General features: G+C 46.3%; 4 protein-coding genes across 4 annotated transcripts; 1 reads left to right on the forward strand and 3 right to left on the reverse strand.

Annotated features, from left to right (window-relative positions):
• Positions 1-879: 879 nt before the first annotated feature.
• On the forward strand, positions 880-2,820 carry EMWEY_00026960 (hypothetical protein; the record flags this gene model as incomplete). Its single annotated transcript, XM_013478132.1, has 4 exons — positions 880-969; positions 1,255-1,365; positions 1,946-2,079; positions 2,268-2,820. 4 exons carry the CDS (start codon positions 880-882, stop codon positions 2,818-2,820), a joined length of 888 nt encoding a protein of 295 aa, XP_013333586.1.
• Positions 2,821-11,053: 8,233 nt separating this feature from the next.
• EMWEY_00026970 (hypothetical protein) lies at positions 11,054-13,379 on the reverse strand (the record flags this gene model as incomplete). Its single annotated transcript, XM_013478133.1, has 5 exons — positions 11,054-11,166; positions 11,494-11,607; positions 11,837-11,929; positions 12,415-12,544; positions 13,062-13,379. The coding sequence occupies 5 exons, from the start codon at positions 13,377-13,379 to the stop codon at positions 11,054-11,056; spliced, it is 768 nt and encodes a 255-aa protein (XP_013333587.1).
• Positions 13,380-14,602: 1,223 nt separating this feature from the next.
• On the reverse strand, positions 14,603-19,659 carry EMWEY_00026980 (hypothetical protein, conserved; the record flags this gene model as incomplete). The annotated part of the gene is made up of 9 exons (XM_013478134.1): positions 14,603-14,671; positions 15,236-15,669; positions 15,816-16,355; positions 16,442-16,691; positions 17,164-17,391; positions 17,610-18,484; positions 18,638-18,949; positions 19,062-19,299; positions 19,606-19,659. The coding sequence occupies 9 exons, from the start codon at positions 19,657-19,659 to the stop codon at positions 14,603-14,605; spliced, it is 3,000 nt and encodes a 999-aa protein (XP_013333588.1).
• Positions 19,660-23,167: 3,508 nt separating this feature from the next.
• EMWEY_00026990 (arginyl-tRNA synthetase, putative) lies at positions 23,168-24,547 on the reverse strand (the record flags this gene model as incomplete). The annotated part of the gene is made up of 4 exons (XM_013478135.1): positions 23,168-23,222; positions 23,625-23,751; positions 24,089-24,259; positions 24,496-24,547. 4 exons carry the CDS (start codon positions 24,545-24,547, stop codon positions 23,168-23,170), a joined length of 405 nt encoding a protein of 134 aa, XP_013333589.1.
• Between the last annotated feature and the right edge of the window lie 2,953 nt (positions 24,548-27,500).

Genomic DNA, 27,500 nt, shown 5'->3' on the forward strand with positions numbered 1-27,500 from the left:
TGTGCCAGGCACACTTGGCAGACAACTCGTGTAGTTTGCAGCAGAGCTGGCATTCCTCAGCATTATGGCTTCACCACATGTACCTTCCTGTGTTCTGCAGCTCGACCAAATGCAAATGTACACTCAGCGACCAACCGGCCTGTCCCCACTGGACGGCGCTCGCTACGGCAACAGAAAACCCTGTGCTTGCATAAACGCCGAAAAATGCTAGCTTAGTTGCCCTTGCTGGGGAATCCGCTCAAAGGTGGTCCAAACGCTATTCAGCGCGAGGGAGGACAGAAGTAACAAGAGACTTTAGTGCAAATGCGTTACGCCTGATATCAGTCTCACCACCTGTGGTGTGATCGGGTGTTGTTGTCTAGACAGTGGCAGCTGACCTCCGCTGGACCAACCTAGTCGTAAGGTTGAGCGATAGGCGCAACTACCTACCTAAATAACTAGGGCGCACCTATCTACGTCGCTGTTCCTACACTGGGCACCAACAACTCTTGTCCACTCTCCCTTGGCTTTCGCAGATGAAATTCCCACAAATCGTCTGCAGTACACTTCTGGAATTCATACAGTGTGGCAAATCAGCAAGTCAGTGGGACACACGAACTGGTCCTCGTGAAGTCCCTGGCAACCCTACCCATCCTAAAAACAAGGGCGTGCTGGTGGCAAATCGGTGGCAGGAGGAGTGCCCGGATGCGGTTTGGCAATCCTAAGCGATCGCTGCAAAAATGCTACCGTTCTTGAGAAAATGCTGTTGAAAGCATTAGCCATGGCGCACTCCCTTAAGGCACAACAGGAACAACACACCGCCGCCACAGAATTACGTTTCAAAAAACTTGCCACTTACCGCAGCAGCAGGGCACCTTAATGACAGTACACCAAGTGTGAATGACTTCGCCTTGGCTTTGCAATCATGCGGCACCTTCACGTAAGAGCGTCTCCAAAGGGCTTGGCCCACCCCGTTGGATGTTTGTACAGGTATGCCACCAAACGCACTTCTAAGCGAAGTCTCGTATTTCGTCTTCGAACGCTGCATGCTGGTCCTCAGACATATGCAAATACATAAGGCCGCACTAACCCTCTCAAGTGCCTGCTCAAAACGAAACCCCACTCAACAACACAGAGCTTAAGGAATCAACGATCTTGAAGCAGCGCCCCCACTATCCTTGCTGGTAGGTCTCGCAGGCCTGCTGCTAATTTGCTATGTCGTGCACTAAGAAAAATGGGCATCGGCGCCGTTGTGCGCATCCCGTCTGTGAACAGATAAGACTGCCCCCGTTTATGAAGCTACACATGGCGGCTCCGTACTGCCTGTTTGGGCAACAACGGGAACCAGACGAGACATCCCCACTCTTGAAGTACCAAGTTATTAGCGTAAAAATGCGGCATCATATAATGCACCACGTTGAGAAGCGTTGATCACAACGCTTCGTGGAGGAGTTTGGCATGGGCGTGTAAACTACCTTACTGTGCACCCACTGAAATAGTGAGAAGACATGAGACTGTAGGTCGGCTCATCTGAAGTGGTCCTTTCAGTGGACAGCACAAAGTCTCCCACGTACCGGCCTTCTTGCGTTTTGGAGCTTCAATATCCAACTCCAGGCACAAAGGGTTTACAGATTCAGTGGCTCCTACCGAACTGCCCTTGCTAATACCAAGCAAACGAAAGTGTCAGCATGCACACCTCAAGACGCCGCTCCGATCTTGCTGCCGAATTCGGCATGCGATGCACACGGCTCTATCCCCTAACGAATTGGATTCATGTTTATACAGCTATAGCCAACCTCACTCCCTTTCAAGTGGTCGAGCATTGAAAGCCACACAGTGATATTGAACATAAGCCCCAAACGGCCTAATTGTATACGTGAGGCATATCTGCGCTAATACGTCAAATTGCTTTGCGTGAACCAGTGTATCACAACCAGGTTGTCTGTGGCTCCCATGTCTGTCGCAGGATATCTTGGACGCAGCAGCGGTGAGCACGCAGCCTGACGTTCATGCGAGTGGTCGGCCAGCAGGCATGTGGGACACACGAACTGCTACCCAAAGTGTCGCACGAATTTGCTTTCTGGAGCAACGCTACCAAAGGTATCACCCGCTGGCAAAGGATGGTAAGACTGCCTGTCGGGTTAATTAACTTTTGGACAGGACTGATGAGGGCAAAGGACGTTACCGTTGGAATGGAAGTGTGTCTTTGGGCTACCGTACTGACTACATGCACAGCCAACAGGAACGCCCGGCCGTTGGAGCATTAGATGTGATTGCATGGAGCACAGTGGGACATTTTATACCATGCAGTGCAAGGAAGTTGCCAGGCCCGACATAGCCCTGCTCTTAGCTTATTTTTCGGCTTCGGAATCATGCATTCCCCCACCGCGACACGTCTTGAAGCAGCTGGCTGTAGCTCTCAACAGAAACAAAGGACAACATACCAAGCGGGTTGCCTGCGTACTTTCCAATCCACCACCATATGCTGAACCATCGGCAGCAGAAGGCGATCTTCAAAGTGCCAGTTATAAACGACCCATGTCGCCGGAAGTTGGCTCAATTGACGAGAATAAACGACGTCACGGCGAGTGGAGGAGACTCGAAAGGCTGAGACCCCAAAAATGGGATGAGGCCATGACGCCCCCTCCTTCCCTGTTCAACGTAGACAACCCTCCCCCTTTTGCACGAATCACAAGCAACCCTGCGATCAAAGGGTTTTGCAAACGACCTGCACTACGCTTCAGGGAAGGAGAAGCCTTGACAGTCACCTTGACAATACCGTGCGATCCGTCTGGCACCCCCTCCCGCCAAATGCCTGAGAGCCGTGAAGGGTATGCCTGAGAGCCGTGTAGGGTGTAGCACACGCAAGCGTGTGCGCATTCTAGAAAATCAATGCTAGTCTGTTTCTGGGTAGAGACACATTGCTTCACTAAACATCATGAAGTGAAAAGCAAGCAGCACCGAGTAATGCCAAACCCCAGCTTTCGTGAGCATCGCAATACGATAATTCTCGAGCATCCAAAGTACTACCTGCAATGCCTTTATGGCCACATCCGGGCCTTGTGGGGTCAAAGCTTCTTTGCTGTATCAGGCGACCTTTCTCATTTCGTACTGCCTGCATGCACAATGTGCAAAAGTGCAAGACGGGTCCACTGACAAAGGCTTTCTCGCGCCACAGGCCACCTACTTGGGACTAATAGAGCAGCTCAGTGCATTGCAGTGCTGTTAGAAGCACGTTATGCCGAGGCCAACCTCATCTAGGAGCGCACCGCTTAGCCCAACAGTCGGATGTGCTGGTGTAGAGGCTTATAACTCACTCCCTAAGCACCGTGGGATGGATGCTTTCGCTCAGCAGTCCACTGTGAATGAGCGTAAGTCACTTAAAATCATGTAAGGCGAATTTCAGATTCACCAAATACAGTCAAATACCTATTAGTTTCTAAAAATTGATGCCAACAAGCCTCACAATCTAAGATCCGCCGCAAGCCAATATGGAATCCGCCGCAAGCCAATATGGAATCCGCCGCAAGCTAGTGTGTGACCCTCTATTCTCTGCGCTACACTCATTTTGGAAGATGACCTCCAATAAGCACACTTCCACTGGATGTATACCTTATTTACGTCTAAGTCACATCCTACACAAAACATGCTAGTGGAAGTCTTCCACGCACAAGCTTATTAAGCATATGCTCCTGCGCCCCAGCAAACTGTTGACAACCCTACGCCCCATATGCTCCGGTCGAGCTTCTTGAGCTTGTGGCAGGCACGAGCCAGGGGCTGCTCGTGTTAGGTAAAGGTAAGGCAGTCGACGGATTATTGCACCAACGACGCATCAGGCATGCGGATATCCGAACATTCTTTGGGCTGAAACTGCGGAGGCGAGCATTCACTGTGTCTCCACGATTTGCGGATGGCTTACCCCCTTGAGCGCGCCATGCACTTGTTCGCGGCACGAATGTACTGCCACGGGATTTGCCGGATTGCATTCAGGTACACTCTTGCCGTGCGAACAAGCAGCACAACATTTGGTCCGCCTACTTCCGCTGACTAATGGTTGCAGCTGTACAAAACCCGCGGCTTCTTGCTTGACGACCTCGCGTGGAGCCTAGAGTGTGACCACATAACATCAATTTACTAGGGAGAACATTGTAAAATTAAATTCTTCATTCCGCGGCATTCAAGAAGATTTTGACAGCATGCAAGCTTCCATTCATTGCAAATCCTAGGTCCTCGCCAGAGGTTATATATTGGAATTATTTGTGTCTAATGACGCACTCCCTGTGAATGTACTTAGGAGGAGGAGCGGCGGATTTAGGCGGAACACGAATTCAAAGGATTATGCATAGCTCCTCAGCAGTTCCAAGGCCAGGGCCTTGGAATTGTTTCCGCTTGTTATGCTACTGCCAATGTATGGTGACAACGTTGAAATTTGTCTGCCACGTTGGGGTTGAAAAAGCTCTACTGGCATATCCTGTCGGTGCAATCTACCGACGCTTAACCCACAATCTTTGATGCCAGAGTAGTACGGGCAGGAATGCAATCACTGCCTTGTTTGTTCTTGCGAAACGTGGCATTCCATAGGTACTCTGACGTTTCTTTGGTTGCAAGCAGAACAGCCGACGTACACCCTGACGTGATTTATATTTAACAGAAACACAACGTAGACGGTCCACGTCTACCCTTCAGGGAACCTCATGCTTCACCATAGACGCACCGCTTTTTCTGTTCCCTGTAGCCGCAAACAGTGGCAAGCCCTTTGTGGGGCACGCGATATGGTGCTTCTATCGCAGATTTTCCAGGTTGCGACGGATGACTTGTGGACCACGCAAGATTGGCGCTTCTGTAACTGAAGTAACCCACAATCTTTGATGCCAGAGTAGTACGGGCAGGAATGCAATCACTGCCTTGTTTGTTCTTGCGAAACGTGGCATTCCATAGGTACTCTGACGTTTCTTTGGTTGCAAGCAGAACAGCCGACGTACACCCTGACGTGATTTATATTTAACAGAAACACAACGTAGACGGTCCACGTCTACCCTTCAGAGAACCTCATGCTTCACCATAGACGCACCACTTTTTCTGTTCCCTGTAGCCACAAATAGTGGCAAGCCCTTTGTGGGGCACGCGATGTGGTGCTTCTATCGCAGATTTTCCAGGTTGCGACGGATGACTTGTGCACCACGCAAGATTGGCGCTTCTGTAACTGAAGTACAGCACAACTCGCGTGGGGAGAAAGTCAACTGCCGATGTCTCTCAAGGCGATGCGGAGTGATGAGGACACCTTTAAGCTGCCAAATCGTGGATTACAGAGAGGATGGATCGGCCCGTATGAGCTTCCTGCGAATCGGCAAGCGAAGTTCACTTTACTCGCCTCTCATTTAACAAACCATATCGAGGAGCTGTCTGTGGCTCAAGCCAACTACACGCACAGCCTGTGTTCGAGTACATGAAATTTGCTCAGTAGGATCTCATGTAAGCAAGAAACGCAGGGCATCGAAATTACATTATACGCTTGACTACGAATTTTACCATTTCCTAAGTTCATGATAGCTGGAGATGTAAACTGCTGCAATTATTTGCAGCACCTTACATCTCCAGCTACCTTTATTTGCATTGCAACAGCACAGTAGTCTACAGAGAGGAACGCACGACCTGAAACGATGATGCCAAACCCCGCTTCAATATAAGTGTTTCGCCGCCTAAACAAGGTATTTATATTAAAGGCAATATTTGACTTCCCCGACGAAGATGGGCTTTGCTAGTGAAGCGATTACCTGTAAACAGCCAAATTAAGTTGATGATAACGACCAGAGTAAGTAGATGGGTGTGGGTAGTTGGGTATGGGTGGGTTTGTGGGGGTGGGCGTGGGCGTGACTGTTGGTGGGTGTGAGTGTGCCTGTCGTTGGTTGGGCGTGGGTGTGAGTGGGTGGGTGTTTCCAAGAAAGGGAGGCGATGGAAGGAATCAGTTCACCTCTATGCTTATCTCTGCAACTTTGTGACTACTGTCGAGGCCCATGAAAAGCATGCATGAGCACTACAAGGGTGAAGGCGATCTCTATGAGCAGCCAAGCCGCTGGTACATCAGGTTGACTTGCTCTGCCGGACCTACGAACTGATTTCAGCCCAAAGCCATGTGCATGCTTGCGGATTTGAATGGATGTGCAGATGAATTCGATGCTCACCTACATTACTTTTGTAGGGGTAAATGTTTGCCATTATCCTGTTACAACGCTATACTCTACATACTACAGTGACGCAAAAATGTCGCCAGGAAACAACAATATATATGCAGAACAACTTGCCTCTCCTCCTTTAATGCAGCAGCGCCGTCGAAAACAATTCGGTTAAATAAACCATACGCACGCTTGATCCTTTATGCATCAAAAAAGTCGTATTTTATGAGTGCGCCTCTATGATTCTAGGAAATCATGCCTTATCTACCGATATTCACGAAAGTGCGATGTGGATGCAAGCACATCCTTGAGGATCCTCACAGCCTAGAATAGACTCATTTAAACGGTGACTCGCATCATTAATGAAATGATGCATGCAATTCAGACAGTATCACTATCCAGGTCGGCATACTTTGTGCTTGAGCCTCATAGCATGACAGATGCCACAACACCACGAGCATATTCATTCATATGAACTGGTAGCCAAACTCTTCCTTGCACATTGTTGCACTTTGTATTCTCGCCACCGCTTGCCAGCAAGCTCTAAACCGACAAGTAGACCCTCGGCAGAATGTTCGCCCCTGCACTACCAATATCCAACATGTTGCAGCGCGTTCCACGGAGCAAACGTGTCACACCCAAATACGTAGACAGAGCAAAAGAAACGGGTCTGGCAAATAAAAAGAAGGCGCACTCTCTGAACCTTTGACAACTTCGGCAACCAACTCCAGTTGGGGGGGGCGAATTCTCCAAAATGTAGCTGCTTGTCGATACCATCATTTCCCCGTGAATGTATCAATTGCAGGCAATTCCGATAGTTCGTAGAAAATATATATTGCGCACGGCGTCATCTCTCACGCAGGTCAACTAGGCACCCCTTACTCCCAACGCCAACCTCTACATACTATGTAGGAGAGACACTGACTGGCCTACCGAGCTGCTCCGGCTCTCATTTTGCTGGAATTTCAGAGCACCCCGGAAGCGCAAAAAATATCAGCTGTAAAATAGCGAGTTATCGTGTGAGCAAAAAAACGTGCTTCTTTGCTTAGCGCACTCTCTGGTAAAGTTGGGAGAATGGACTCTTCTACCTCGTGATAATGCACTGATCCATGCAAACCTGACCATAGATAATCATGTGCTGCATTACTGTCAACACATTCAGGGGTGGCGCCTCTTTCCTCGCATGTAGTGGACTGATGACTACACTTAGCTGGTCACTCCTCCCCAGCAGAAAAGGAGCTCTGCGGAGGCAAAACATTGGTCACCAAGATGCAGGCTCACGTAAAACGATGCATAGACGGTATCCCACCGCATCTTGGTTCCCGTATGTCGATATAGGCTCAAGTAAGACGACGTCAGCTTCTTAAGTGCAAGACCAAAGGAATCGTACTAGCTGGGTGTTTAGGGGAATTCTCCAGCGATAGATGGCAGCGAACTTTGCAATTCCTTCTAAAGTCAGTTCTTAGAATTGAAAACGGATTTTCTGGTTGCAACATGCTGTCGATTGTAAGTGCTGAATATACACGCCAACAGTTCCATTTGCTGCCAAACAGTCATTATGGAGGGGCATGCACTCTATCTAATCGTTGCAACTAAGCGACAAATAGTAGGCGTTTCCCCGAACGCACTCTCTGTGTTCATTTTGTCTCCTGACGCCTGCTCGTGCAAATGCCAAACTCGCAATCCACGTTGTACACAGGTGGACCGCTCTTATGCCGTTGAATAGTTCGAGCAGCAAAGCCGTAAAGTGCACGCATCAGATTGAAACAACCCCATTGTCATTCCGTGTGCCAGTAGGATAACGTTTGCATTTCAACAAGCCTGCTACGAGATCACGTACTCCGGAACCATCTACGGATGGTATGATAAGCAATCGCCTGACGGGTATCTGACTCTAAGTCACAAAACAACGTAGCACCCCTTTCAACACTTTTCACCAAAGGTGCGTTCCCTGGTAACTTCCAGAAAGGCTAGTGCACCGGGCGTTGTGGGCCCAAGCACTAATCCCGCGACACCATACAGTGTTCGTATGTTCTCTGTTTGTCACAAAGCCGTACCCCCTGAGCCATCCCAATATAGAAGGCACAGAGGCCGATCTAGATGATGAATATTCTGCCTACAGCACTCGGATTGGTTTGTTTAACTTGCAGTGTGGTTCCGGTATCTGATGTGCGTGCCAACACACTGGCTGCAGATCAGTAGGACTGATGTTCAATCACAGTCTTGTGCGCTCCGCAGGCATCAAGTCAAGCATTCACGAGGCACCTGGGGTCCAGCGGTTCAACAGGCCTTCCACCATCGCCGTTGCTTCCTTCCACAAATCCTGCTCTGATTCCCATGATAGAGCCCAAGTGAAAGAAACGCTATTACATTAGCAGACCCACTGTAACTACAACAATCTATAGAAGTTAACACCCCATCCTCCAAGCATGCTGCAGGTTCTGCCGCCCGCCAACCAGATCCACAAAGACTCATTCAATATAGAACCACTTTGAAGATGACGCAGCACTCCCCTGGATGTGTCGATATGCAGTGAGCACTTTCAATCAGCTCAGTCTCTGCAAGCATCTTGCATTTCAGCTGCACTCCGCGTTTGCAGCTGTGCATCATCACCTTACCATTGGGCAACGTGGCGCGGTAGTTGCATATTAGAGGCATTGACGTTTAAAGCGCCACACAATGCTCAAGCAGAGCTACCCAGGAAACCACGTCGTTCCTGCTTCCCGCTTCACCTTAACACACAACGCCAAACGGCAGCATCTGGTCAGGTTCTTCCGGTGTATTCGCAGCATTCCTCAATTAGTAGTGTAGTCATGCAGTTTCTGTTTACTTCGCTGAACGGTAACCATATTAATCGAGCTGCAGCATACGCCCGAGTAGTAATACCAGTCACTGAGCAAGTGCGTGTCAGTATTTCGGTCTCAAAACAGGCGGCGACGTTCACAAAAGCATTTCATCACGCGCTGCCTGTGGAATCTGTAAAATTGAACGGTCTCCACAGTTGCAAATTATGCGCAGGTACAGTAAGATGCAGCTGACGTTAAATACCTTTTTTGTGAAAGCATTGGCCAATAGGCAAGCAGTTAGTGTGGGCGCTTCATGATCCAATTTGACAGAAACCAGCATTCTGCTCCGTTATCAGCTTAAGGCAAAAGCCAGCAGAGCATACCAGACGCAAGCATTTTACCGGTGCTCCTAAGCAAAAGGCGTTCTACGACGACTTACGCTCTTCTTTTCCTGATGGCCTCGTGACAACGGTGAAGCAATGCCAAATAAGGTCCCTGTGTATTTCGCTGAATGGATAACTGAGCTGCACCTTATATGAACTCCCCCGCCGGTGTCAGGCATTCTGCCTTCGTAACTCTTAAGGACCGTCCATGCTTCTGTTTTCTTCCTTAAATATTTCGGCTGCACGCAGACACAGCCTCCAGTGGGAAGCATCCTCACCGGATCACAAGCCAAATACAGTTCACCCAACGACGGTGATGTTAAGAATACCGATTCACTATCGGGCTGCGGGATACATGCATTAATCATTTGGAATTTGGCGAAGGTACTGTTTCATTATCGTAACTGCTGCATTTGGCTTTGCCAGGAAACAGCGATGCAGTGGCTCTCTGATAATTTACACATTCCCTTCATAGGCCAAGCCTGCACGGTCATATAAGGATATCCAGAAGAGGCTCGGCGGCAGGAGAGATCTTGCTCTGGGGGACGCTTCTATTGCGTCTCCCTCAGCATGGCTAGCCTGTCCTTAACACCACCAGGAGTCTCTAGATTATCTGTGACTTCAAGAAACCCCCGCAGGCTTACCGTCTCTCCCTTTCCACCAGTTCAGGCCCGAGTTCATTTCTCTAGCCTCACATTTTTGATCACTTCTTGTACAGCACTGCTGTCTTGGTGCACGAAAAAGCATGAAGGTTTGGCTCATGGGCTTACAATCTGAAGCATCGCAAAGCCGCTGGGAAACGTAGTCTTACGTGGAAATCCTGTTAATATTGCTTTTGGTGTTCAATGTGTTTAAAGTGAGACCTTTAAACCGAGCGTGCACTTTGGTATTGGCCTATAGACGAGGCAAAATCCAAGCGGACGTTCAACGAGAAGCACCATACGGCTCACAGTGGTTTGGTTAGAAAATCTGGGTCAGATCTCTTGGCTTTCCCACTGAGTCCCTAAACTTTCTCCTGGCGTTATGTGCGGGGCAACACCTACCCAGTTTGGGGGAGCAGGCCGTACCCCACAAACAGATGAAGAGTAGGAATCCAACACTCAGGGGCCAAGGACTCGTCACCAGTCTGATTGGTGGGCATGAACGTCTAACGCACCAACTGAGCTCAACCGAGTTCTGGAGTGGCAATATCTCTCAACAGCTGATCCATAGACTGTCCACACGCATTCGTGCAGACTAGCACCAGGTGATGCATATTACTAGTGGGGAGTGGCAGTTGTGTAATCCTGGATGTGGTAATCGAAAACTAAATAGTAAACCAAGGGGTCTAGTCCTTACCATCTAATGGTTGTACAACCGTTGCTCACTGGCATAATCTTACATACTTCCTCGGCCCTTTATGAACCGTTGTTCGCGCCCTGTCAAATGCAAACCTAATTAGCTTTCTCCCACATTGAATAATGATGCTGCTTTGCATTTCCCTCAAGTCATGAAATAAAGCTGCCATTCACCGAATATCGGTGCACGTGCCGCTATCAACAATGCCTTGTGCTCGTTCATCCACAGAAGAAACATATGCTTCACACACGGATCAAACACACTTCCTGTGCCACCACGTGCAAACGCAGAATGGCTGGCCAACTACGGTGCAAGACCAATATCCTGCACACCGCAACTCGACGAAGGATCCTCTAGTCCATCTTACCCTGCTCAAACAGCAGGGTAAGATGGACTAGATGCAGATGCAGGCTGCCACCAAACAGGTGTCGTGAGACACACGCCGCGCTATACCCGCCAGGTGTGCAGACTGTTTGCTACATTCCATCCAATTCATTGCAATCGAACCTGCAGGGAAGCAAGCGCAGAAACTGAAACGCCTACGTACAAAGCGAGCCGATTATGCCAACCAGGGTTCTGTTCCGGAGAGCAAGCCTCGCTTGGAACGGCAACAAAAGGAAACCAACTACACGACAACAATTCGCAGCACACTGCCAACTCGGCATCCCCACGAGCCACACCACCCAACATTTTGCACAACTAGCATCGGCCCTGTTGCACCAGCCCTTGCTCCTTGTTCGGGCCACGTTGCGTGCAAAGCAAGCATCTGCCCTCTGGTGCAAATTTTCACCCCTCTTGCTGGCTGGCAGGCCATCACACAATTAATGGCCATACCTTCCTTTTCACGCGGCTGTGCAAACCAAAGAATCGCACTGCACCAAACATCAAAGCGCACGCCGTTCTCAGCAATGCTGTCTGCTCGTGGTTCCATAGAAGAAACATCTCCTTCTGAAACAGATCAAACGCACTTCCTGAGCCGCAACGTGTAAATACAGAATGACTGGACATGTACGGCACATGGTCAATATCACGCACACCGCAACTAGTCCATATTACCCTGCTCAACACATTGGTGCAGCCTGTCAACCAACTGTCGTCGACGACAAACGTTTGCACCGAGGCACCAGCCGTGCAATACTTATGCCCCACTAGGGCATGCTGTCACGGGCTGCATTACTCAGAACAATCTCGTCGAATCTCTCTACACAGCTGTGTTCTCCTCCTCCGGAGAGCAAGACTTGCCTGGAACGGAAACGACCGCAAACAAGCTCTACGACAGCAATGCACAGTTCACTGCCGACTCAGCATTCAACTTCCCTAGCCACACCACCCATTCTTTCGCACTGCTATATGCGGCCGTGTAAGACTGCAACAAACCACGTTACACCATACACGTAAACACCCGCCCTTCTCAGCAACACTTTCTGCGCTTGCTCTCACTACAAACATCTGCTCAAAAGGATGAAACGCACATCCTGGTTCACGGAGTGTAAATGGAAAGCGTCCGGCCGAGTACGGTGCAAGGGTGCCAATATCCTGCACACCGCAACTCGGCGAAGGATGCTTTAGTCCATCTTAACCTGCTGAAACAGCAAGTGGAAACTATCAACACACCGACTAGCGTGCACAGTCCTGCAGCTGCTGAGCTGCTTGCATTTTTGGGTAGGCTAGATCCAAGGTAGGTGACTCCACCAACCTTTTCAAGTATGGCATTTACGGGTGGGCCTCATACGCTCGAGATACACTCGCTCATACTGAGATCCAGCTCCCCAGCCGCAGTGCATCCTTTATGTAGGTGCAATGCCACGCCTAAGTGTTCGCTTGCAAACATCACCATTCTCTGTGTGGTGCCTACCGGCGAATTCACTCCAATGCTTCTGGAGTCCTACCGGAGAAGCATTACAATACAACGGATTTAAACGAAACTCGCGAAACTCGCGCAAAGGGAGAAAGAGGCGGTTTCGTCTCCTCTGGCTGTACTCCTCAATACCCAATGACGGCCGAACACAGTTACATGTATTGCAGGTTCAATCTACTACGATACCAAGAAAAAACCAATTATCATTTGGAAGGCGTCGTCAGCAACCGAATATACAGAATCCAATCAAACACATGCGGAAGTACACAACAACATTGGCGCATTGCAAAATGCGCATCCTTGGAACATGTATCAACCCCTGTTGGTGGCCAATGGGAAATTCGGAGTCTAACTCTTTAGTCAACCCTCCTACTATGCACCGCCGCGAACTGGCGTGACGCGGACTAGGCGCTGAAATACATGCCCCCACCCGCCCTCCATATTATTCAGCTACAAATGCCCTTCCTGTTAAACCTGAAATAGCGGAACAGGTAAGCCATACGGGGTATTCCGCTTAAGCCGCATTCCCTCTACGAAGACCTACGCTACACATATCCGTGTGGTCGACTGAAAGCCTCCTTCTTATTCTTCCGTATTTTTCCTTCTTGAAGGACTGAAGAGAACCAAAACAACGCAGGATGAGGAAGCCCACCACCAAAGCAACTGCCAATGTGGACAGTGCAACGGTGGATGTGCCTGCGCGCCGCAAACTGCCTACCACGGTGCCGATGCCGTGAACAGGTTTTTCATTGGGTACCTCGCCTTGCTGGAACATTAATGAGCTGCCAGTGTCATGACGGCTGCCCATTGCTATTCCAATGGGGAGGGCACAGAGGAAAACGAGCAGCTTAGAGACGCACATTTTCGCCGATGTCTAAAGCGAAGAACGGACGCTAAAATATTGAAATGAGCAAAGATTCAAGTGAAGAATGCGAGCTTTACTTATTTCAGTAGGGACAATATAACAACAAGTATAATTGGCAGGCGTGTCGCCAGGATTGCAATTGCGTGCCCGCAGGCCCACGAGCACGTGCAACCGCAACCCACTCCGAAGCCCCGCTGCTGCTGATTGAGCAACATGCAACGAGCCAGAGGGTGGCTTCTTCATATGAGACACAATGGTGGTGCAAACCCGATATTATTCACGTGTGACAGAAATAATGTGTGTTTAACAAGTCTTCTAATGGGGACTATGCAGCATTCCCCAATTATATCGGCACTCGCCCGCCGATGCAATGCGGCGCATACTGTCGTGCAGCCAAGGCACAACCGTGCAAAGGTCGGTCCACAGAGGGATATATCTAAATAGATCAATGTTTAAAATGCTACAGACTAATGATTTATGCATCTTTTTTCGTAGGAGATATTTACCAACGGCTGGTGTTGTGGGTTGCAGTCGGGTTGAGTGACAATCCCTATGCCTGTCCGTTCGTTTACCAACTCTCCCGCACGGTCAGCGCTCACGAAGCTGTAATTCCCTTTTTTCTGTAGATTTATGATTTTATACTCACAGAGCCTTTAATAATTCAAGGTAAAGAGGAACACAGGCAAGCAAACCTTGTCTAGGCCCCTGTTTATGCGCCGATTTTGCACCAATTGTGGTTTTGCTTGTACGCAGGAGTGGGCATCCGTCGATTCCATAGTAGTAGTCACCAAGGGCCATAGAATATAGCAATGAATATAATAGTGGTCTAAATATTGTTGAAACGAACAATAGACAACCTCCCAGATGTCACTGCTTATACTGCAATGTAGACCTAGGTCAGGCAACCAGACACAATTGAAGTATTCTTTGGCAACCACTGCATCTCGTTGGGAGTCAACAACGTGCCACGCTATATGGACACCAGAGACGGCTGTACATTTACCTGAAGGCATGCTGGCATTCTTAGAGTAGGAGAAAAAGCTAGACCACAGCAATAAGAGCAGCTGTCTGCATCAGCGGTCTTCGCGGCCTCCTGGGCTTTGAAAGGGCAACAATTACCAGGAAAGTGCAACAATTACCAATTAATTTGATGCAAATAAGAAGAACAAATACATATGACTAAGGAAAGTGCATAATGATTGATGCGGATGCAATGGATGCTATAAGCCTCTCACTACTGCCTTAAGAGGGTGAATGAGCATGCGGGCTTCCTTGCTTCGCTGCAGAGACTGCACTACAAGGATAAAAATACCCTAAAACATCCACTTACACCACTTAAAAGTATATAGCATAGTAAGAAACAGTCAATGCATGCAGATGAAGTAAACGCATTAAAAACAGAACAAAAATACCCCCTCCCTATATAACACGACAAGGGTTCAAGTTCACCAGATGCCTTCTTGTTGCTCCTCATTCCTGTTGCCGCACCTGCCTTCCTCTACATTGTCACCAACACTGTCATTGGAATTGTTAGCCATTTCTCCTACAATAATAAAAAGGCTCCTCTCTTATAAGAACAAAACTACGTACGTGTATTGTTTGCCGCTATAACAGCATTAGCAGGCTGCTGCCGGCATCCGTTACAAGGAAGGCAGCGACATCGATACATACAACTGAGAAACTAGAAGAAGCAGCAGCAGCAGCAGATAGCAGCAACTGTGCTGCAGTCAACAAGCCTGGTAATGGTTGGCCTCAAGCCATTGGCCTGTACGATTTCTTTCTTAAATCATTCATTAGTTTTTTATACACAAAATGCTGCAAAACATCTAAATAGAACCTTCTTGCTTGCCTACCGGTGCAGCAGGCGTTTCATCAGCAGCAGCAGCAGGTGCAGCACCAGCTGCTGTAAGAGCAGCCGCAACCTCGGCGCCGACATGTTGCGGCGACTTGGCAGGAGCAGCAGCAGCCTCTAGCTCAGGTGTAGGGGGGCCGCTATCTGCATCTAGAGTAAACAACTGGAGGCCTTTGCCTGGCTTTGTAGCAGCAGCAGCTGCTGCTGCTGCAGCTGCTGCAGCAGCAGCAGCTGCTGCTGCTGGCGACGCCAGGACACCATCCGCGTTATCGCAGGAGGCCAACCATGCAACCGACTTGTCCACTACTGCAGTATTGCTGATATCTGCTGCTTCTGCTCCTTCTGCTCCTTCTGCTGCTGAAACGTCAGACACAGACACTGGTGTTGCTGCTGCTTCCCGCAGCAGCGGCGCCTTCTTCCCCGACATCGCGGCCTCTGCACACAGCAAATATAAGTAAACTATATGGCATCACAGTGCCATTTCATACTGCAGCAGCAGCAGCTGCTGCAACAGGAGCAGCAGCAAAAGCAGACGGAGCAGCAGCAGTATCAGCAAGCCCGGCTTCGTCGTCATGACCTACGGATGCTTTGTACGTAAGGCTGAGCTTCCTGCTGGGCCTGCATGTACACAGCAGCAATCTCTCTCAATGCAGCACGTGCTGCTTCTGCTGCTTCCTGTTGCTCTTGGGCATTCCCAGCTGTAGCAGCAGCAACAGCGGATGAGGAGGAGGAAGACGACTGGCTGCCATGTTGCTGCTGTTTATGCCGCAGCAGCAGCTGCTGCTGCTGCAGAGCCTCCTGCAGTGTATCTGCATGCGCCTGCAAAAATGCCTGCGACTCCTCAAAGGCGACAACGAGCCGCTGCAGGCTCTTAAGGAATTGTTTATGCAGCAGTTGCTGCTGCTGCTGCTCTTCTTCTTCTTGCAGCTGCAGCTCATAGTCTGTTAGCCCATCTCCTCCGTCTCCCTCCAGCTGCGCCTGCTCCCGTTGCCGCTGCAGCAACAGCTGCTGCTGCTCCTGCTTATCTAACGTACGCATGCACTGACGCAGTGCTGCTGCTTGCTGCTGCACGCGATTCTTCTCGAAGGCGAAATGACGACAAACCAACGTCTGCAGAGAGTCTGCAAACCCAACAGCAGCAGCAAACCACAGAGTATGCAGCAGCAGCAGCAGCAGCAGAAGCAGCAGCAGCAGGAGGGGGGCTTACTTTCTAGCTCCTTTGCATCTGCCTCTGCAACTGCAGCAGAGACTTCTGCTGCTTCGCTATGTGCTGCTGCTGCATCAAGTGCTGCCTGCTGGAAGAGCAGCAAACTGTCTCTTGTTACATTCCATTGCTGCTGCTGCTGCTGCTGCTGCCTCTCCAGCTTCTTGCTGCTGCTCTGTTCTTGCTGCACCTCCAAGTGCAGCTGCTCCTCCGCCTCATGCGCTGCTCTAAGAGTTTCCTTAGCCTCCCCAATCTGCAGCAGCAGCAGCAGCAGCAGCAAAAGTAGCAGCAGCACATGCAACAGCAACCACCTCGCGGCTAGCAATTACAGCACGTGCAAGCAGCAGCAGCATCCATCAGCAACGCCGGCAGCAGTAGTACAAGCAGCAGACAGCAAGAGCACGAACAGCAACTGCAGCACGAACCTCAGCAAGACAATTCTCCAGTTGCTGCTGCAGCGAGAATCGCCTCTCCTCTAGCTGCTGCAGCTTCTTTTGTGCTGCAGCACGCCGGGATTCAAAAGCAGCAGCACGGGAGATTAGTTCCTCAGCTGATGCCTGCATGTGTGTCTGCAGCAGCAGCAGCAGCAACAGCAGCACCATAGAGACATCTTCATTAAAAAGATGCAGCAGCCGCAGCAGGAAGCGCTGCAACAGCAGCAGAAAGCAGGACAATAAAAACCCGCAGCAGCAGCAGCAACGACAGCAAATGTACCAGCAACTTACACGCAGTTTGTTCAAGAAGGCATCGGATGCCTCCTGCTGCTTCTGCCAGGAAGCAGCTTGCTGCTGCTGCTGTTGCTGCAGCAGCTTTATACCCTCCAGTGCCTCTGCTGCAGCTTTGGGAAGCAACTCGTGCTGCTTCTGCTTCAGCTGCTGCAGCAGCACCGTCTGCTGCAGCAACCTGCTGCTCGCCCGCAACCGCATGTTTTGCGGTACAAAAAGCTTCTCCGCCTGCAGCAGCAACAGCAGCAACAGCAGCAGCAGCAACAACGATGATTGGTTATCAGCTTAGTCGCGTAGCTGCAGCACCACAACCACCTTCTGCAGCAGCAGCAGCACCCCTACCACAACCCCCATCAGCATCCCCACCGCAACCCATGTCTGCAGCAACAGCAGTAGCAACAACAGCAGCAGCAGCAGCATCAAGAGCAGCAGCAGCAGCAGCTTACATCTGCATCCTCTGCCAGTGGCATATCACAGTTCTCTATCTTTCTTCCCAAGACAGAAGCATCTTGCTGCAGCCTATACACCTGATAGTTGAGCCGCTGCTGCTGCTGCCGCCGCTGCAGCAGTGCTGCTGCAGCAAGAGCAGCAGATACACCACGTGCTGCAGCAACAGACATGTCCTGCAGCAAAGGCTCCTCCTCCTCCAAGAAACCACCAAGAGATGCATCGGCACCAGCAGCAGATGCTGCTGCTGCTGCTGCAGCAGAGGTGTTGCCTTCATCCTCCTGCTGCTTCTCTTGCTGCAGGGATCCACCTTCCTCTGCGTCACCTCTCTTTGACTCGTGCTGCTGCTGCTGCTGCTGCCGTCGCGGCTGCTGCTTGAGTGCTGCTTGCTCCCTTAGCCTCCTCAGTGCAACTTCTGTCTCTGCAACAACAGCAGCAGACTGCAGCAGCGCAACAAGCAGCCGCAAGCATTGCTGCGAGGACAGCTGCAGCGTCTGCTGCAGCAGCAACAGCAACAGCTGAAGCAGCATCTCTGCCTTGTCAGGCATTTCTTCCTCATGTGTTGCTGCTGCTGCAGCAGCAAACTGCATTTCAGACGCTGCGTCTCCCTCTCCATGGTGCTGCTGTTGCTGCTGCTGCTGCTGTTGCTGCTGCTGCTGTTGCACCTGCTGCAGCTTCGGCGGAGGCGACGTTGGGGGCGGTGGTGGTGGTGGCGGGATGCCCTCCTCTTGCTGCTGTTGCTGTTGCTGCTGCTTCCGTTGTTGCTGCTGCTGCTGCTGCCGCTGAATAAATTGCGCATGCTGCTGCACCTTGGCAAGAAAAACTGCCCGCAGCTGCGGCCTCCTAGCGATGGAGCGCAGCAGCAGCTGCGGCCCTGCAGATCGAAACAACACCTGCAGCAGCAGCAGCAGCAGCAGCAGCAAGAAGCAGCAGCAACAACAGCAACAGCGGCATGTGTCTCAGTGGTATGCTGTCTCCCTGTTGCTACATATAAACTATGCATGTACACAAACTATGCTAAGCTAACTGTTGATGCTGCTGCTGCTGCCGTTGCTACTGCTGCTGCTGCTGCTGCTGCTGCTGACCTCTGAGAAGCCGAAGTCCTGGCTTAAGAGTTTCTGTGGCAGCTGCAAGGAGGAGAGCATTTGCTGCTCCTCTATAACCTGTTTAGCGAAGTCGCTGCACACTCGCTGCTGCTGCTGCTGCTGCTGCTGCTGTTGGGAATGGCCTGCAGCAGCTGAGCTGCTGCTGCTGGATGCATCTTGCTGCTGCTGCTCCTGCTGTTGCTGCTGCTGCTGCTCTAAGTCACCAGAGGGAAAACGAGGGGCATTTGGATCATCTGCAGCAGCAAACATACACATGTGTGTGTATATTGTGTCACTGCTGCTGCTGCTGCTGCTGCTGCTGTTTCTGTTGTTGCTGTTGTTGCTGTTGTTGCTGTTGATGCTTACCATCGTGCTGCAGCAAGGTTGTCCATACATGCAGCAGCTGCTGCAGTTCGTCTAGGGATCTTACATCTGCTGCTTGCTGCTCAAGGAGCGTCAGCAGCTGCTCTGCTGTCAGCCCTGCGAAGCCTGCAGCAGCAGCAGCAGCTGCTGCTGCTGCTGTCTCGTGTCCTCCGCCAAACGTCAGCAGCACATCGCGAGCCCGCGTAAACAGAGCGGTGCTCGATTGAACGGAATTCGCTACCTGCAGCAGTAGCAGCAGCAGCAGCAGCAGCAGCAACAGCAGCAGCAGCTCGTACACATTGCCTTGGAACATGCACACTGGGACTGCAACAGCAACAGCAGCAGCTAGAGAAGCAGCAGCTAGAGCAGCAGCAGCAGCAGAGCAGCACCAGCGGATGCAGCAGGGGAGTAAAGGTCTGTGTGCGTCGTGCAGGGAGCCACTGGCTCCAGCACACTTAGCAGCAGGCTCCATAAGCTGGAACAGCAGCAGCAGCAACAGCGGCAGCAACAACAACAACAACAGCAGCAGCAGCAGCAGCAGCAGCACCTCATCTGCCTTCTTCTTGACCTTGCTGAAGGACTCCGTAATCCGTCCCCACATATTCAACGACGGCTGCCCTCAGAAGGGCCCGTGCTGCAGCAGCCCTGCTGTGGACCTGCAGCGCACCAGCAGCAGCAGCAGGAGCAGCAGCAAATGCAACAACAAGAGCTACAGGACCAGCAGCAGTTGCACACACGAGACAACACACTGCTGTAACACCACAGACTCAAGAAGCCTCAAGAAGAAATATAATGGTGTGTATGGATTAAGCCCAAGGAGAATAGGTGCTGCTGCTGCTGCTGCTGTTGCTGTTGCTGCTGCTGTGTTGCCATGCCTGCTAGAGCAGCAGCAGCAGCTGCTGCTGCTGCTCCAGCTGCCGTTGCTGCTGCTGCATCTGCCTGAGGGAAGGAACGCGTGGCAGTTAGTACAGGGATAAAATAATTAATTTTAATGTTAAATTTGCTGCTGCAGAGATGTACGTACACCTGAATGAGTTGGGTCAGCAACAGCGCGGCGCGCAGCAGCGCAGCAGCAGTAGCAGCACCGGGCGGTCTATGGGCTTGTTAGTTGTCTTTTTTGGGTGTCTGCGGGGTATTAAGGAGAAAAGAAAGTATTTAATTACTTTAAACAAGGAAGAATCAAAAGAGGAACTTGAAGGAAAAGGTTTTGCTGCTGCTGCTGCTGCTGTATGACGAAACGAGCGGCAGATATCCGCAGCCCCGTCAGCTGTACGTACACCGCAACAAAAGGTGAATATAAAAAATAAATTAAATAAATTTAATTTAATTTATTATTATTATTTATATTCTTTTTATTCCTCTATTTAGAAGAAATAGAAGGAATACTATTGGACCCAACAACGACGCCTTAATACTCGAGGCAAGGCATGCTGCTGCTGCTGCTGCTGCAGCAACAGTCAAACAGCAGCAGCAACAGCTAGAGCAGCAACAACAGTTACACCATGAGCAGCAACAACAAGCAGCAGCAACAACAACAGTTATAATAGCACCAACAGTTAATGCAGCAGAAGCAGCTGCTGCAGAATTTATTAGCCTAAGCAGCACGACATTGAGCAGCAGCAGCAGCAGCAGCATCTAGCGCAATAGAAATAACAGTTACAATAGCAGCACAGCAGCAGCAGCAGCAGCAGCAGAGGCAGCAGCACCAACAACAAGCAGCTGCAGCAATAGCATTAGCATCAATTGTTCGCTAGTGTCCACCAGCTAGCATAAGCTGCTGCTGCTGCTGCTGCTTCTGCTGCTGCAGTTATTAATTATGCCATAAAAAAGGGTTTAAATAATAAATAAATAAAAAGAAAGAAAAACAAATATAGATATTAAGAGGTGCCTATACACCCCAAATAGATAAATAAATATTTATATATGCATTTTATATTGTATAATTATATATAAATATATGTATATATATATTATATACTATAATATATATTATATATATTGTATATTATACATAATATAAATTATATATATTTTCTATACATATATATGCATGCAGTGGTTGCTGCTTGTCGGGCTGCTGCTGCTGCAGTAGCGTGTAAGAGCAGTAGCAGCAACAGCAGCAGCAACAGCAACAGCAGATCAGTACTTTGTACCAGCAGCAGCAGTAACAGCAAAAGATAAGTAATTTGTAACAACACCACCAGCAGCAACAACAATAACAACAGCAGCAGCAGCAGCAACAGCAGCAGCAGCAGCAGCAGCAGCAGCAGCAGCAGCAACAGCAATTCCTCTCGACGTTTTTTTTAGCAATCGAAGCAAAAAACAATAAAATTTATTTCCCTTTAGATAAGAAAACTTAAACCTCATCAGCTAGCTAGCTAGCCAGCTAGCTAGCTAGCCAGCTAGCTAGGCTCCTATGCAGCTAGCTAGCTAGCTAGCTAGGTAGCTAGCTAGCTGGCTAGCTAGCAAAGAGCTGCTGAGGATTAAGACAAAGCCAGTGAGATGCTAGCAGCAGCAAAGCGCCTCCTACATTGCTGCAGGCAGATACTTGCTGCTGTTGCTGCTGCTGCTGCTGCTGTTGCTGTTGCTGTTGCTGCTGCTGCTTCCGCTGCTATTGGTGTTCCCATTGTTGTTGGTGCTGTTGCTGCTGCTGCTCCCCCAGCTGCTGCAGCCCCACAGCCACAAGGACTTGGAGAACCTACTAGCTAGCTAGCTAGCTAGCTAGCTAGCTAGTTAGATAGCTAGGTTGCTAGCTAGCTAGCTAACTATCAAGCAGCAGCAGGTGCATTTATCTGTCTGTATTGATAATCTTTCTCTGCAACTTTCGCTGCTGCACCTTCTCCTGCTGCTGCTGCATGCATGCAAATAATTTATACCCTTTCTAATGGTGTAATACCAAGAAAAAAGAAAGAAAGATTTAATATTTTTTGTGTTAATTTACATAATAATAAACGGCTATATTTTACGTCTTTTTCTTCATCTAATATTTTTATATTCATATATAAATCAGAGAAACTACATGTTAATTTATATGTATATTCTGCTAACCTGTAGGCACAAATAGGTAAATAAATATATATATATTAATTAATTTATTAATTTATTAATTAATTAATATAAATAACTAAATAAATACAAGAAATAAAAAAAAATATGCATATATTCATATATATAAATCAGAGAAACTACATGTTAATTTATATGTATATTCTGCTAACCTGTAGGCACAAATAAGTATATTAATTAATTAATTAATTTATTTATTTATTTATTTATTTATTTATTAATATAAATAAGTAAATAAATACAAGAAATAAAAAAATATGCATATATTCATATATATAAATCAGAGAAACTACATGTTAATTTATATGCATATTCTGCTAACCTGTAGGCAAATAAATAAATAAATAAATAAATAAATAAATATAAATAAATAAATAAATATAAATAAATAAATAAATATATACAAATATAAGGAAATAAATACATTAAGGTAAGAAATATGCATATATTCATATATAAATCAGAGAAACTACATGTTAATTTATATGTATATTCTGCTAACTTGTATACACAATAAATAAATAAACTTTCTGCTACTGCTGTTGCTGCTGTTGCTGCTGCTGCTGCTGTTGCTGTTGCTGCTGCTGCTGCTGTTAATACTTGCCTGTGTAGTAGTAAATCATCTAATACACCAAGAACAACATCAGGGAATTGCAGCAACAAAACACCAAGTTGCCTCTCGTTAGGGTCTGTTATATGTAAGGAACCTAATAAATAAATAAATAAATAAATAAATAAATAAATAAATAAATAAATAAATAAAGGGAATAAATATAAGGTAATAGCAGCAGCAGCAGCAGCAACAGCAAGAGCAATAGCAAGAACAACAGCAGCAAACATTGCAGCGGCAAGTGCAACAGCAAGAACAGCAACAGCAAGAGCAGCAGAAACAGCAGCAGTAGCAGCATAACTACAGCTACAGTATGAGCAGCAAGAGCAGCAGCAAGAGCAGCAACAAGAGAAGCAGCAGCAACAACAGCAGCAGCAGCAGCACGAGCAGCAGCAGACTTGGGCTAATATCATCGGGGTTGACTCCTGCCTTCCTAAAGATCGCGCAGATGCGAGCATACGCGTACAGCAGATACACCGCAGTGTTCCCTGCAGCAGCAGCAGCAGCAGCAGCAGCAGCAGCAGTAGCCGTAGCAGCAGAGGCAAATAAAAGGAAAATAACAAACATAATAAATATGCAGTAAATAACAGTAAACAAATACAACATAAATAAAGCCCCAAAAGATCAACCGACCAACAAACTCCTTATTCACCCCATGCATGCATACATGCATGCATGCATGCTGGCATGCATGCATGCACACAATGACGCATGCATGCAAACAAAGACGCATACATGCAAAAAACAACACATGCATGCACACAACAACGCCATGCATGGACACAGGTATGTATGCAAGAACGCATGCATGCATCCATCCATGCATGCACGTATGCATGCATGCATGGATGCATGCATGCAGGCATGCATATTTACCTTTAGAGTCTAACATTCGATCATAAGAGAATTGATAATCAGTTGTTCTATTTTGTTTTAAATCAAAATATTTAACCGCAGAATATCCCAACACTTCTGCACGACGATCTATTTCCTCTCCGTCGCATGCAGAATCGCCACCTGAAAAACCCTAAACCCTAAACCCTAAACCCTAAACCCTAAACACTAAACCCTAAACCCTAAACCCTAATTTCTAAAAATTGAAATTCTATATTCTAATGTATTAAATAAAACACTTCTGCACGACGATATATTTCCTCTCCGTTGCAGGCAGAGTCGCCACCTGCAAACCCTAAACCCTAAACCCTAATCCTTCTACGCAGCAAACCCTAATCTTCCTATCCTCTAATATATCAAAGTACTCTCCGCTCTAAACCCTTTTCAGTCTACACACCCCACAAATAAAAACCTTACTAAACCCTAAACCCTAAACCCTAAACCCTCATGATATATTTACCTGTTTCTGCAGCTCTTTTGATTAATTCTTCTTTTGCCCTAACAACAGCCTCATCTAATAAATCAACAAGACGAACAACATCACCACTTCTTGTCTTGAACTTTTTTCCGTCACATCCTTGTACAACACCAAACCCCGCGAAGGAGCAACGAGTTGGGGGTTTATACCAACCTAAACCATAAACCCTAAACCCTAAACCCTAAACCCTAAACCCTAAACCCTAAACCCTAAACCCTAGGAAATACACAAACAGATCCCTTCTTGTATCACACATAAATCCATTTGTAAACATTCATCAAGAAACGCAAACCATCATAATAATAAACCCTAAACCCTAAAGGAGTAATAGGAGAATAAACAAAAACCATCTAGGGTTTAGGGTTTAGGGTTTAGGGTTTAGGGCTCACCAGCCATTTCTGCTGCCTTAAATAATTTAAGGAAATGTTCTTCTTGCCCCATGTCTGTTATATATATTAACCAATCATTCTTACAATCTACAAGTCTGTATATAAATAAAATAAATAAATAAATAAATAAATAAATAAATAAATATAAATAAATAAATAAATAAATATAAATAAATAAATAAATAAATAAAATAAATAAAACAAGATCTGTAGAATCATAACCAAACCCTCAATAAACAAAATAAACAAAAAAAAAGTAAATAAAAATAAATATAAATAAATACAATTAAATATAATTAATAAATATAAATAAATAAATAAATAAATAAATAAATAAATAAATAAATAAATAAATATAATTACCTGTGCCTAATAGATGCAAGATCTGTAGAATCATAGCCAAACCCTCCGTCCCTTTTTACTGCCATTAAGGGGACATCATTAATTGGTGTAAATAAACATTTTGCACCATCACTCTCCTTTAATAAACTGCAGCAGCAGCAGCAGCGGCAGCAACAGCAGCAGCAGCAGCAGCAGCAGCAACAGCAGCAGCAGCAGCAGCAGGAGTTGTAGTTGTTGTTGTATAAAAAAAAAAAATAATAATAATAAATAATAAAAGAGACACTAAGGAGACACCAAAAGAGACACAAAAAGAGACAGAATAAAGAAAAGACAATAAAAGGAATAAAGGAGACAAAAAAAGAGACAAAAAAGGAGACAAAAAAGGAGACAAAAAAAGGGACAAAAAAGACGTCCCTTTTATCCTCTAATTCCTTAATAACATAATGAATCATTATATACACATAAAAGGCAATAAAATAGACAAATAAACAGCAAAAAAGACAGAAAAAAGGAGACAATAAAGGAGACAATAAAGGAGACAATAAAAAAGACAATAAAGGAGACAATAAAGGAAAGAAAAGAGACAAAAAAAAGGGAGAAAAAGATGTACCCTTTATCTCCTAATTCCTTAATAACATAAGGAATTATATCATTATAAGCACATAAAAGAGACAAAAAAAAACAGCAAAAAAAACACAAAAAAGAGACAGAAAAAAGGAGACAATAAAGGAGACAATAAAGGAGAGAATAAAGGAGACAATAAAGGAGACAATAAAGGAGACAAAAAAGGAGACAAAAAAGGAGACAAAAAAGGGGAGAAAAAAGAGGTCCCCTTTAGAATTAAATTCTTTAATAACATAAGGAAAAATATGAATACAAGAACAGAAAAGAGGACAAAAAAGAGAGAAAAAAAAGAGAGAAAAAAAGAGAGAAAAAGAGAGAAAAAAAGAGAGAAAAAGAGAGAGAATAAAGTAGAGAATAAAGGAGATAAAAAAAAGGGAGAAAAAGACATACCCTTTATCCTCTAATTCCTTAATAACACCAGGAATCATATCATTATATGCAGATTCCCCCATCTCCCTTAAATAAATATTTAATCGTGAATAAACTTTTGTAAATTCTTCCCTACTTACGTCACATATTGATACCCATAGACGACGAGCTAATGGGTCACCAGCAGCAGCAGCAGCAGCAGCAGCAGCAGCAGCAGCAGCAGCAGCAGCAGGACTAACAAATAGATTCTCCAATAATAGTTGATCGTAGATGACCGACGTGCATTTCTTTTGCAACATTTGGTGATGAAAAATCTACCAATACTTTTAATCTATAAATAAATAAATAAATAAATAAATAAATAAATAAATATATTTATATTTAATTAATTAATTAATTAATTAATTAGTTTATTGGTTAATTAGGTAATTAATTATATAAATACATGTATAAATATGTATATATGTATATATATATGTATATATATGTAGAAAAAAAAAGCAAAAAAAAAACAAAAAAAAAGAAAAAAAATAAAAAAAATAAAAAAAGAATAAAAGGAATAAAATAAAGATTTAAAGAATAATAAAAGTAATAATAGAAAAGAAAAGAAGAAAAAAAGGAAAAAGAAGTAAGAAAAGGATTAAAAAAAAAAAAAAAGTTTACTTATTTGGTGCCTTAACCTCAATAGGGTTTATAAGAATATCACGAAGTTTTTCTTCAATATAAGAAGGAGAAATATCCACCGTTATAAACCCTAAAAAAAAAATATACATAAACCCTAAACCCTAAACCCTAAACCCTAAACCCTAAAAATACATAAACCCTAAACCCTAAACCCTAAACCCTTTTCACAAATATGAATAAATTGTTGTAAATGAAAATATTTGGTGAAAGTAATTAAGGAATATAAACCCTAAAAATCCCCAAAAACCCTAAACCCCCAAAACCCTAAACCCTAAACCCTAAACCCTAAACCCTAAACCCTAAACCCTAGGAGGAGATGCAAGGGGTCCTTCTGTTGCCTCTCTATGCGAATGAGTTGCTAATACAAAATAAGAAAAAATGCAAAATAAACTCCATCTAGGGTTTAGGGTTTAGGGTTTAGGGTTTAGGGTTTTAGGGTTTAGGGTTTAGGGTTTAGGGTTTACTTGGTATTAGGGTTTAGGGTTTAGATCAGCGTCTGCCGGTGTTATAATTGGGTGTATAGACAAAAGAAGAAAAAAATAAATAAAAATAAACAAAAAGAATATAAAAAAAGGAGGAAAAGAGAAGACAATTTATACCCCACAGGGGGGCCTCGTAGGGTACTATTGGGGGCCCCCTCGATCTGTTGTTGCTGCTGCTGCAGCAACAGCAGCAGCAACAGCAGCAGCAGCAGCAACAGCAGCAGCAGGTGGGTATAAGGAATTAAAAATTATTTTTTTTTTGTTTTTTCTTTTTATTTATTTTATTCTTCTTTTGTATAAAACAACAATAATAGCTGCAGGTACACCTCAAGCTGCAGCAGCAGCAGCAACAACAGCAGCAACAGCAGCAACAGCAGCAACAGCAGCAGAAACAAATCTTGCTGCATTTTTTTTCTTTTTTTATTTTTTTCTTTAAATTAAATTAATGTAATTAATTTAATTAATTATTTATTTATTAATAAAAGATTTCTTTATATACAGCTG

This window comes from Eimeria maxima, genomic scaffold (genome assembly GCF_000499605.1).
Source record: "Eimeria maxima Weybridge genomic scaffold, Emw_scaff296, whole genome shotgun sequence".
NCBI lineage: Eukaryota > Apicomplexa > Conoidasida > Eucoccidiorida > Eimeriidae > Eimeria > Eimeria maxima.